This window comes from Candoia aspera, chromosome 1 (genome assembly GCF_035149785.1).
Source record: "Candoia aspera isolate rCanAsp1 chromosome 1, rCanAsp1.hap2, whole genome shotgun sequence".
NCBI lineage: Eukaryota > Metazoa > Chordata > Lepidosauria > Squamata > Boidae > Candoia > Candoia aspera.
The window spans coordinates 326,702,859-326,715,418 of record NC_086153.1 but is presented as its reverse complement, the minus strand read 5'-3'; the positions used below and the strand labels follow the sequence as shown (position 1 = coordinate 326,715,418).

Sequence of the window (12,560 nt, the reverse complement as noted above, 5' to 3'; positions counted from 1 at the left end):
TGTTATGATGGGAAAATAAGGATTGATGGAAGTGACAGGACCCCTAGTCTGAGGTTCCAAGGTCTAGGAAAACTTTGTACCCTGTAGTTATCACTGTTGGAGTTGGCAAGCCCTGGTGTCCATGATTCTAGTGTTCCAGAGGAAAAAAGAGTTCATACGATTGATTTCCCCTGCTTTATCAATCAAGGCTGAGTTGTCAGAGGGATAAGAAAGCTAGAAATGGCACCAAGGGATTGTATTATTAAGAATTAGGGGATTGTAGCCCAGAAAAAATGCAAGTCAAACAAGAAGCCTTTTTATAATCCATCCTGTCTAGAAGGATTTGATGGCCAACACAGTTAAATGGTCTTGTCCAGAGCCTGGAGGTAGCTCACCACTAAAATAAAAAGCCCTCTCCATGCTTTATATGCAGAAGATGGCCCATCACTGAAGTGGGCAACTAATCACATACATTAATCCACTTATTCTAGAATATTTTCGGAAAGGATTTGATTCTGTGACTCCAAATGGAGAGCATGCAATATTGCTGTAGAGAAGGTAGAGGGCAATATTTGGCTAACACCGGCCTTGCAGCAGTGAATCCACATAAATGCAGGTGACAGTATGAACATTTACTGTGCAAGAATTCAAATGAAATGCTAGATGAAAGCAGAACTTAGGTAAGTATTTACAACCCAGTTGTCAATTTGAGTAATCTTTTTTCTTTCACTCTTCTCTTTTCAATCTGTAACTATAGAGCATGAATTGGAGCATTAATGCTCTGAAAAATAAACTCATAATTGCACTTGCAAGTGACACAAACTCAAGTGACTCATTCTCCAAGCAAGATAGTTCCTTTTTTTTTTTTTGGGAAGAGAAAAAGGAGAAAAAGAAACTGCCAGTACAGCATCACATTAAGTTCAAAGTTCTTCTGTAAACACAAGGACTGCCACAGCTTTCTTCAGTGGCTTTTAGTAAGTAAGTGCCACATTACAGGATCAAACATTACAGAGAAAACATTTAACTAACTGTGATCTGCCAACCAATTGAGGTAGCTATAGCTCTCAACTACAACTCCCAACATTCCTCACCACTGCTATGCCATGCTGCATGGAATGACGAGGCATAGAGTCCAAAAATTAATAGATGCTCATGGGTCTCCCATCCTTCCATAAGCCAATGGGATTCAACTCAGAGCACTTACAGTGCAATTATATAATTACTCAGATGTAATCTATATTCCTTCCACTCCTTTGGTGTGTGTGTGTGAGTTTTGAATTTCAGCTGAAGTCACATTCACTTCCATATGTTGCTTTGTGGAAGAAGGTCCCTAAACACTCCACTCAAAGGCCAGATGGCACCCTCAGCCTAGAAAATGTTATACATCCCATCTGTAAAACGAGTGGTATGGCATATCATGAGTATCAGCATCAAAAGCATCATCCTCAGAAGATATGTCCTCCTGGATAAGAATTCCTCCCTTCCTATGCCACCAGGAATGCCTTCCTAAGATCAGAGAATAAAACTGCAGCATGGTTGGAAAACTGCTATTGTAGACTCTTGAACTCAGCTCTCAGGTGCCCAAAGAGATATTAAGTATTATGTTATATGGCTTCCAAGTCTGTCATGGTGCCTTTGTTTCTCTAGCTGAGAAAAAGGGCTCACAGATCCCTCTAGTCTTCCTTCTCCTACCAGTTACCTCCTCAGACACTGAAGAGAGAATTAGGAAAGGATTCAGGGGTGATGAACACAGGACATGCCACTGTTTGGTAGTGTTAGGAGTGGATTTTATCAAAAAATGGACATGGAAGAAAAGATGTGAATGAAGCCACAATGAAAGTTAAATGACTTCAGGAAGACAAAGTAACCGATCTATGATATTTTTCAAAACTATGTGAAAACAGATTATTCTGCCAATGGAATGAATGGAAAATGAATGTAAGAAAAAAGGTTATGGAAGCTGCTTGGAATGCAGAGAAAAGAATTAGAGTGCCTGAAAAGAGTATAGAGTTATGCTAATGTGGGAAGTACAAAGGTATGTTTGGGGGAATGATGAAGTAGAAGAGGCTACGGATAAGAAAAAAATGTTTGCTGCACAAGATGAGGATGAGAGATAGATATTATATAACATGAATAAAGCTAGTTGCAAAGGATATAGTCAAAGGGAGAAGAGCATTTTTAAAAAGTAGAGAAAAAGTGATTTTGATGAATATATATATATATATATATATATATATATATATATTCATTCATTCATTCATTCATTCATTCAGAGTGGGTGAGAAGGACCAAAAAAGAAGCCTCCATTAGAGTGAACGGAATTAAAAATATAAGTGATGAAATAATTTAGGAACAAACTGAAATGAGATAATGCAGGAAACAGTATGAGAACGGCAGCATTATGTAGAAGAGTAGAATTGAAATTCTATAAACGTCAATGCCCAAGGAAAAAAGTGCTGATTAAATGCTGTGAGACTGTTGAAAAAAAGTATGACTGTCCTAACAGTCAGGAACCACGCTGAGACAAGGAGTAGGTCTCTAGTGTTTTATTGCTGCTACATTAGACAGAAAATCCTAACAAACCGAAGAAGTGTGGGAAAAACCCAGACAGATAAACCCCAAAGGTTAAGGCGGGTCTGATCTGTGTCTCTTTGAATGGCTGCTTAACTCCTCAGTACTACGCATGCGTTTTCCCCCCTGGATAGGGGCCCCTTCCAGCTCGCCATCAGTACTCGTGACAATGACTGTAGGTTTAGATGGCAGCCCTTGAGAAATGTTAAAATGTAGTGTAGTCTGCATACGGAGTGGCGGGGGGGGGGGGGGGGCTATTATCTAGCCAGTTCAGTCTGGGTTGTGAGAACTGATTGTTAAATTACAATCAGATTTTTTCCCCTTTTTCTGCCTGGAAAAGCTGCCTTATCAGCTGGAGTGGAAAGGAAATCCTGGAGTGTGTCAGTTACGGCGTAAGGTTGTATGCGCAGGCAAATCCAGAGGCCTGACAGGATCACACTCCGGGCTTTGCAGGCAGTCAGGTCCTCCATCAAAGTAGGGGGGGAAAGGTAAGTTTATATCTTAGCTGACACACACACACACACATACACACACAGAAGCATCATCCATCCATCCTAGTTAGATTTTCCCAGACACTCACATACACAGATAGGCACAGACACAGACATATTGCACATCCTGCTAAACTCCTGGGGAGAAAGTGTACACACACACAACCATGGAACATGTTACTTTGTCACACCACAGAAAATACAGAAAAGGGAGAGTTTGGAAAGAATCCCCAAAGTCATGTCCCACATGTAGTGTCCCTGCCAGAAAGGTCGGGGGCTGGTGGGGTTGAGGCGTCAGGCTGATGGAAGCTGAATTTTTATGTAACCCCACCCTTTTTTAGGCATATCGTGGCATCACACACATACCACAATGGAGTGGAGCTTGTGGAACGAAGTTGTTTTCTATACTCTGATGAAAGTAGTGAGAGATCCTGTGGACACGGCTGCCTACTTGTTTCCTCCTGCATGGTTGTAAGATGGGTTGATACATTCTTGATTATTAACCACTGTGAAATTTCTCATTCTGAAAGGTCAATATAATGAATCATTGCTGGAATCTCTTGTTGCCTGATTTAGATAATATCCCTGGGACTGACTTGTTTATAATGTATTCGTGAAGACTGCTTCCTGTGCTTGATGACTGAAAGAATACTACTACTGTTTTCATAAACAAAGAGGAAAAACAGCAAGATTGAATGGGAAAAGTACAAGGAAATTAGTTACTCGAGCTGTTTTGGAGTGCAGTAGCACAGTAATATCAGTAACAGATAAATTAAAAAAGGAATTATTTGTTCGGTATGCCTGGGAACAAGTCTGGCACAATTTTGATGAAAAGGAGAGAAGATGTGACAGTGAGCTAACTTTGGGAAGAGCAATGCAGTTTTATGTTAAGCGGAGGGTGTGCAAGCCAGGTTTTTACTCTTCAGCAGGTCAACATCAAGACCAGACAACTAAGAAATGTGGGTTGCATGAACAAGTTTATATGCTTAATTCCCATTTTTAAGTGAACAACTTAAACATTGATGTGATTATAGGCTAATTAATAATTTAGTTGTTTACCATGACATGAATATATCGGTAGGATTGTAGGACTTCAGCGCATAAGAGATGAATACCTCTAGGAATTGTTTGCTTTTTTGCTCCCCTTCTCTTTGCACATTAATCATATTAAAAACTAATAGGAGGGACAATTTATAAGGCCAGAGTCAAGCCCTGTAAGAATGTGAGCCCCCCCCCCCCGCCCTTCAAGGTTTGGAAGGCTGAAAGTCAGACTTTGGGCCTCGGGTTCCCAAGCCCTCCCTCTTAGAAAAGGAAACCTTTGACTTGATCTCCTTACCACTGTATTTGATTACACGAATGGTGGCATCTCCATCTCCGAAAATAGTGACTGGTGTCAGGCGGACTTCATAAGCCTCAGGCTTGATGAGTTCTGTCAAGTTGTAGGCAATTAATTCTCCTTTCTGGATCTTCCCATTCACCGTGATTTCTTGTTCCCACCAGCGCTGCTGTCCAGCCTGGAAGCGGACACAGGAAAGCAGGAGTCGGTAACTTTGTACTTAACTCTGTCCTTAACATTTAAGTACAATGATGAAAGATACGACAAATGAAAAAGAAAAAGGAAGAACAGAAAGAATACAAAGCGCAAGAAAGCAAAAAAGAAAGAAGAAAGAAGAAAGAAACCCAAGAAAGCAACTTCCCACCCTCATCACGACAAGCATGGACAATTTCACGATCTCTTCACCTCCTCTTAGTTAACAAAAATAACACTCTTCATCCCATAACTCAGATCTTAACTATAGAGAAATCCAATAAACCACATCCTTGCTAATCCAGGTTTCAGCAAAAAGTCCAGAAAGAGCCCTAAAATAATCACAGGAGTTGGCAACTTTTTCAGGAGACACATCATCATGCAAACTCATACAAAGGACACATGCAACAATAAACAAACAAACGTAAATATACATATAAATATAGCTGAAATCAATTCTCATAAGATTTTGGCAACCTTATTTTTGAGGATGCATATAAGACCACTGAAATCTCAAGAGGTTTTGCCCTTTTAGGGTTTTTTTATTATTTTTTTCAATCAGAGATGTAGAGATGCTATTTACGTTTCTGGGAAACATGGTGCCATAAACCTCATGGTTTATGGACAAGCTACAGTTGACTGGGTTCATACTAATCCATCAAATAACCTATATGATGCTTTATCATTTTTTTTTTTTGTGAACCAGGCCAACATCCACTGGTGTTCCACATGTATAGGAAAGGTTGAATTAAATGTAAATAAATAAACAAGAGCCACAGTATATTAAGATATTGTTTTTGGCAATACGGTTTGAAATAAATTGGAATTGAATAGGGGCGTTGGGAAATCACAATCTGAAAGCCTCTTGCATTGCTCCTTGTAAGTACAGTAACTTCACACCCAAACATATTTTGTTGCTTACAACTTTTTATCCTCCTGCTCTATAGTCCTCCTTTCATATTGTCCCACCTAACCAGAAACTTTTCTCCTTATTACCAATCTTATTAGAAATAGAAGCACAAACATTGATTCAGGGCAGCCAGATTCTTTGTCCTATCAATGTTACTAGAAAATAAATGTAGCTTTATGAAACCAAGGGAAAACCTATTCAATATTTTTCTCACATTCTAAGAGCTCCTTAGAATATATGGAACATTCTCTTTGGTTTGATATGGCAAGAACACCAATGTAACTTATTATAGACTTGCCAATAAAGAAAACATTTAAAAGTAAAAGTTTTCAAAATGGACTTTGTACTAATTTTCCCCAGAGTTTATACTCTGGATCAACATGTTTATCCAGTCTCTAAAATCACATGCGATTACTAATGGTATGTCTTTACTTAATAAACTTTATGCTGTGATACACATAAAGGATATGGCTTCTTTTTTTTCTTTTCATTTGGCTTTCAGCTCTCTTGCCTGCATCATTGTTGTTGTTTATTCGTTTAATCGCTTCCGACTCTTCGTGACTTCATGGACCAGCCCACGCCAGAGCTTCCTGTCAGTCGTCAACACCCCCAGCTCCCCCAGGGACGAGTCCGTCACCTCTAGAATATCATCCATCCATCTTGCCCTTGGTCGGCCCCTCTTCCTTTTGCCTTCCACTCTCCCTAGCATCAGCATCTTCTCCAGGGTGTCCTGTCTTCTCATTATGTGGCCAAAGTATTTCAGTTTTGCCTTTAATATCATTCCCTCAAGTGAGCAGTCTGGCTTTATTTCCTGGAGGATGGACTGGTTGGATCTTCTTGCAGTCCAAGGCACTCTCAGAATTTTCCTCCAACACCACAGTTCAAAAGCATCGATCTTCCTTCACTCAGCCTTCCTTATGGTCCAGCTCTCGCAGCCATATGTTACTACAGGGAACACCATTGCTTTAACTATGCGGGCCTTTGTTGTCAGTGTGATGTCTCTGCTCTTAACTATTTTATCGAGATTTGTCATTGCTCTTCTTCCAAGGATTAAGCGTCTTCTGATTTCCTGACTGCAGTCAGCATCTGCAGTAATCTTTGCGCCTAGGAATACAAAGTCTTTCACTGCTTCTACATTTTCTCCCTCTATGTGCCAGTTATCAATCAAGCTGGTTGCCATAATCTTGGTTTTTTTGAGGTTTAGCTGCAAACCAGCTTTTGCACTTTCTTCTTTCACCTTCATCATAAGGCTCCTCAGTTCCTCTTCACTTTCAGCCATCAAAGTGGTATCATCTGCATATCTGAGATTGTTAATGTTTCTTCCAGAGATTTTAACTCCAGCCTTGGATTCCTCAAGGCCAGCTTGTCGCATGATGTGTTCTGCATACAAGTTGAATAGGTAGGGTGAGAGTATACAGCCCTGCTGTACTCCTTTCCCAATCTTAAACCAGTCTGTTGTTCCGTGGTCTGTTCTTACTGTTGCTACTTGGTCGTTATACAGATTCTTCAGGAGGCATACAAGATGACTTGGTATCCCCATACCACTAAGAACTTGCCACAATTTGTTATGGTCCACACAGTCAAAGGCTTTAGAATAGTCAATAAAACAGAAATAGATGTTTTTCTGAAACTCCCTGGCTTTTTCCATTATCCAGCGGATATTGGCAATTTGGTCCCTAGTTCCTCTGCCTTTTCTAAACCCAGCTTGTACATCTGGCAATTCTCGCTCCATGAACTGCCGAAGTCTACCTTGCAGGATCTTGAGCATTACCTTACTGGCATGTGAAATGAGTGCCACTGTTCGATAGTTTGAACATTCTTTAGTGTTTCCCTTTTTTGGTATGGGGATATAAGTTGATTTTTTCCAGTCTGATGGCCATTCTTGTGTTTTCCAAATTTGCTGGCATATAGCATGCATTACCTTGACAGCATCATCTTGCAAGATTTTGAACAGTTCAGCTGGGATGCCGTCGTCTCCTGTTGCCTTGTTATTAGCAATGCTTCTTAAGGCCCACTCAACCTCACTCTTCAGGATGTCTGGCTCTAGCTCACCGACCACACTGTCAAAGCTATCCCCGATATTGTTATCCTTCCTATACAGGTTTTCTGTATATTCTTGCCACCTTTTCTTGATCTCTTCTTCTTCCGTTAGGTCCTTGCCATCTTTGTTTTTGATCATACCCATTTTTGCCTGGAATTTACCTCCAATGTTTCTAATTTTCTGGAAGAGGTCTCTTGTCCTTCCTATTCTATTGTCTTCTTCCACTTCCGCGCATTGCTTGTTTAAAAATAATTCCTTATCTCTTCTGGCTAACCTCTGGAATTTTGCATTTAATTGGGCATATCTCCCCCTATCACTGTTGCCTTTTGCTTTCCTTCTTTCTTGGGCTACTTCTAGTGTCTCAGCAGACAGCCATTTTGCCTTCTTGGTTTTCTCTTTCTTTGGGATGTATTTTGTTGCCGCCTCCTGAACAATGCTGCCAACTTCTGTCCAGAGTTCTTCCGGGACCCTATCTACTAAGTCCAGTCCCTTAAATCTATTCTTCACCTCCACTGCATATTCCTTAGGAATATTAGTGAGCTCATATCTAGCTGATCTGTGGGTCTTCCCTAATCTCTTTAGTCTGATCCTAAATTGTGCAAGAAGAAGTTCGTGATCTGAACTACAGTCAGCTCCAGGCCTTGTTTTTACCGACTGTACAGATGTCCGCCACCTTTGGCTGCAAAGGATGTAATCAATCTGATTTCGGTGTTGTCCATCTGGTGAAGTCCATGTATAAAGCCGTCTCTTAGGTTGTTGGAAGAGAGTGTTTGTTATGCAGAGTGAATTGTCTTGGCAAAATTCTATCAGCCTGTGTCCTGCTTCGTTTTGTTCTCCCAGGCCATACTTACCTGTAATTCGAGGTGTCATTTGACTGCCCACCTTAGCATTCCAGTCTCCTGTGATGAAAATAACATCTCTTTTAGGCGTGTTTTCCAGTAGGTGCTGCAGATCCTCATAGAACTGCTCTACTTCAGCTTCTTCAGCATTTGTGGTTGGGGCATATATTTGGATCACTGTGATGTTAGATGGCTTGCCCTGAATTCGAATTGAGATCATTCTGTCGTTTTTTGGGTTGTATCCAAGCACTGCTTTAGCCACTTTACTATTAATTATGAAGGCTACTCCATTTCTTCTGTGGTCCTCTTGTCCGCAGTAGTAGATCTGGTGGTCATTTGATGTGAAGTGGCCCATTCCAGTCCATTTCAGTTCACTGACGCCCAGAATGTCTATCTTTAATCTTGACATCTCACCAATAACCACATCCAATTTGCCCTGGCTCATAGATCTTACATTCCAGGTTCCAACGGTGTGTTGATCCTTAGAACATCGGATTCGCCGTTCACCACCAGCACCGTCGGCCGCTAGCCGTCCTTTCGGCTTTGAGCTAGCTGCGTCATCATGTCTGGAGCTAGTTGAGCTCATCCTCTGTTCCTCCCCAGTAGCATTTTGACCATCTTCCGACCTGGGGGTCTCATCTTCCGATGGTATACCGACATATCTCTGGTTGTACTGATCCATTTAGTTTTCACGGCAAGAATACTGAGGTGGGTTGCCATTACCTTCCCCAGGGATTGCATTTAGTCTGACCTCTCTGTCATGACCTTCCCGTCTTGGGTGGCCCTTCACGGTTTAGCTCATGGCATCATTGAGGTGCTCAAGCTCCAGCACCACGACAAGGTAACGATCCTTTGCTGAAGCCTGCATCATTAGAAATCTGAAAATATTAATTGGCACACAACTGGGGAGGCCATATCTGTCATGTTCACCGTTTCAATGTTAAACGCACATCGTAATGTTTCGCATGTCATTTTGCTGATGCGTGTTTAGGTTGGGAGGGGAGGAGGATTCTGTCTCCTGGGATGTTATCTGTATTCAGCTGGATTGGAATGTGTTTGGGTTATTTCGTGTGTTCAAGGTTTTCTTCCCAGGACATCAGCAGAAATTGTCACCAGCACCTGCGGTGGGGAATTTGAAACGGTTTGGGCGAGGGGAGGGATTACGTTCGCACCGAGGGTTTTTAGTTTGTATTTGGCGCCCTTTTGCTCATTCTCAGCTTTCTCTGTATTTGAACACTATTCTTTAATAAATCAGATATCATTAAGCTTCTACTTGTGAGTCTGGTTTTGTTAGGGGAGGCAATCATTACAATATCATGCTGTTATATATGGAAAATATGTTGTTTTATCAGACAGAAACTTCATCCTTATCCTTATCTCAAATTTGTTAATGTTGTATGTACGTATGGTGCCCTATCTGAATACTTTATAAATTGATGTCATTGGATCTCAGTGAGTTGATATGTATAGAGGCTGGAGTGTTTAGGGTGTGTTCTTACATTTTTCGTATAAAGATACCTGGGAAGAGCTCCCAAGCGGTAAATCTGAACGTATCCCTTGCTTTGACACAAATGAAAAATGATTTAGGATTTCCTTTCAGTATTTGGGCTGAGGTATTTATGATCAAGATGGGTTTAAGTTACAGGAAGCCTCATTCTAGTGGACTCTGAACATGTCCCAATAATAAAAGTTGCTTGAATTTGTTCCTGCCCTGCATCTTATGAGTTTATTTGTTATTTCTTCATACCACAGTAAGTGAATTTATAGGATATTAAATAATTTTCTCTGGCAGGGTCATTTTGAGACGAATGTATTAACACCTCAGAGAATCTTTAATAAAGGTTGGTTGCAAATAACTGCTGTTGGAAATGCAATTTAGGAGTTCATTAACTCACATGGCCTGGACTTGCCCTGTTACTCACCACAGATTCAGCTGAAATCCACAGGACTGTTAACAAGGTTTTAAAGCAATTGTTGTGGGTTAAGGATGCCTATCTTCTAACAGATTGTGTGCTCAGTATTTGAAACTTATCAAGACCTCAAGAATTGTGAACATTTGCCATTAGTGAGGGCAAAAGACATTAGTGCACAACACCAATAGGATAAATCTGCACCTGATTTGCAGCAACGGATTGTTGTAAAAATATGATTTAGGCCTTTTTCAACAAGGGGACAAGAAAGAAAGAAAACTTGGAGTAATTTCATCAAAACTCTTGGAAGTGTTTTCCAGATTTTTTTTTTTTTCTTTGCAATTTTGAAGTTATATCATAGCTAACATTATGCGTGCTTGTTTTGTTTGTTTGTTTGATACACCCCTTAAAAGGCATAATTTTGTATAAGGCATACTTTGCAGTATACATTTTATTTAACATGATATATTCATTTCTCTAAGAGTGGTGCCTTAGAAAAATATATACTCCCAAAAAGTTTAATTAGGAGTGTACAGTAACTATTTCAGATTGTGGGTTATACTTGGCCTTTCAATGGTGTGCCATGGTTAACTACACAAAGTGGTGAAACCAAGACAAAGAAATGGACTGGGTCAAAACAAAAACTGAATTTTAATGTAATCTAATGGATGCAATTAAACTCAATTAAATAAAATTAATCCCAGTGAACTTAATAATTATCCCCTTCTATCACATTGAATTATAGCATGCTAGCAACATTTGGAAGCCTCAGAGTGTGATTCTTCTCTGTGCTTATTAGTCTAAAATATCACAGAATTGGTAACACAGTGGCTACTAGGGCTGTGCAAACTATTTTGAGGACCACTTCATCAAATCACCCCAGTGCACCTATCGCAAGATGTCGACTTCTCTTTGAAAGCTCAGGGTGGCTGCTCTGAAGCCCTTCTCTGGTCTTCTGAGCTCATGTGTGCATGCACAGAACATACTTCTGCTGAGACTGTTGGTTTACAAAGTGCCTCTCTGAATGCTTGCATAGCCCAAGTAGTTATGGCTCCAGTTAAATCAGAACATGGCTATGCATGTGGCAATCTCATGCTGGGTGAAAAGTGAAATCAGACAGGAAAAAATTGGTGATTAGAGTCAAAAGGAGTGGCAGAGACTTGAAATGGATTCAGCTCCACTGTTGTGATTACAAATGAAGGACAAGAGCCCTTTGCTATTTAAAAATATGCCCTTTGCTCAAAGGCTGTCCCATAAACAAGGAGCTTCCAGGAGGTACACTGTTCATCACAAAGGGATCATGGTTATTTATATCCCTGTGGTACCCAGGAAGTCCTTTAACATGTAATCTGCTCATTGTCAGTATGAACAAGCCAGTGAAGACATGGATAACAAAGAGCAGAGATGCCCATTTCAGTAACAGTTGGATGATAAATCGCAACAGGAGAAAGTGTGTTTTCATAGGCAACTTTCATTTGTCCTTAGCAGGGAATGGATGCGTTATAGGGATGAATCCTTTTCATTTTCCATCTGAACTTTATACACATTTACCTAGTTCACATTTGCCAACAGACATGCTGAAATGGGCTCTTTCCAAATTAGATGATATAATTCACATTTTTTTTTAAAAATGTACAAAGAGGATAAACACAGTTGTATAAAAATGTGGATATTACAGTATAGCAAAATATGAGTAAAAGTATCTTATATAAGAAGAAAAGTACTTGTACAAAATATGCTACTTGTTATGTACACAAACGGTTAGTACATTTGGAGAACTGTATATAAAATGGCATATGAATGTTTGTTCAGACTTCTGGCGGATTTCATGTGCAAATGAAGCTAAAACAAGCTTTAATCCATAAAAATGAGATGCAGAATTGGCAAAAATTAGCCCATCCCTAATATTTCTCCATGGTTATTGAGATGCGTTTAATAAAAAATGGTGGCATCTCATGCCATTAAAAAAAGGGGATATTTTCCTAAAGGCAAAGCGAGATTCCTCATATTCAAAGCTATGATACAAAAAAATTCTGGTGAAGACATGGCAAGCTAGATGCCCCTGAAGGAGCGGGGATGGCATTACGGCTGAGATTGTTGGCCAGAGGACGGATCCCGGCCAGTGAAATTGGAAAGAGGAGAGATTGTGGCACTGCCCACATGTACTCCAGACAGCTGTTCCTCATGAGTAGATTGCAAGAACTGAGATTTTTGTGGTTGGCTGGTGAGTGGAGCAGCTCAGAGTTGAGGGATTCCATCTATGGCCACAGCCATAACGTAGCCTATATGGG

General features: G+C 40.4%; 1 protein-coding gene across 1 annotated transcript in view; it reads right to left on the bottom strand.

The window, feature by feature from the left end:
* The window catches only part of MDGA2 (MAM domain containing glycosylphosphatidylinositol anchor 2), a 500,250-nt gene that overhangs the window by 29,664 nt on the left and 458,026 nt on the right, over positions 1 to 12,560 (bottom strand). The window contains exon 11 of the mRNA XM_063290587.1: positions 4,378 to 4,555. Within this exon, the coding sequence (XP_063146657.1) occupies positions 4,378 to 4,555 (178 nt within the window). The remainder of the gene's footprint in view (positions 1 to 4,377; positions 4,556 to 12,560) is intronic.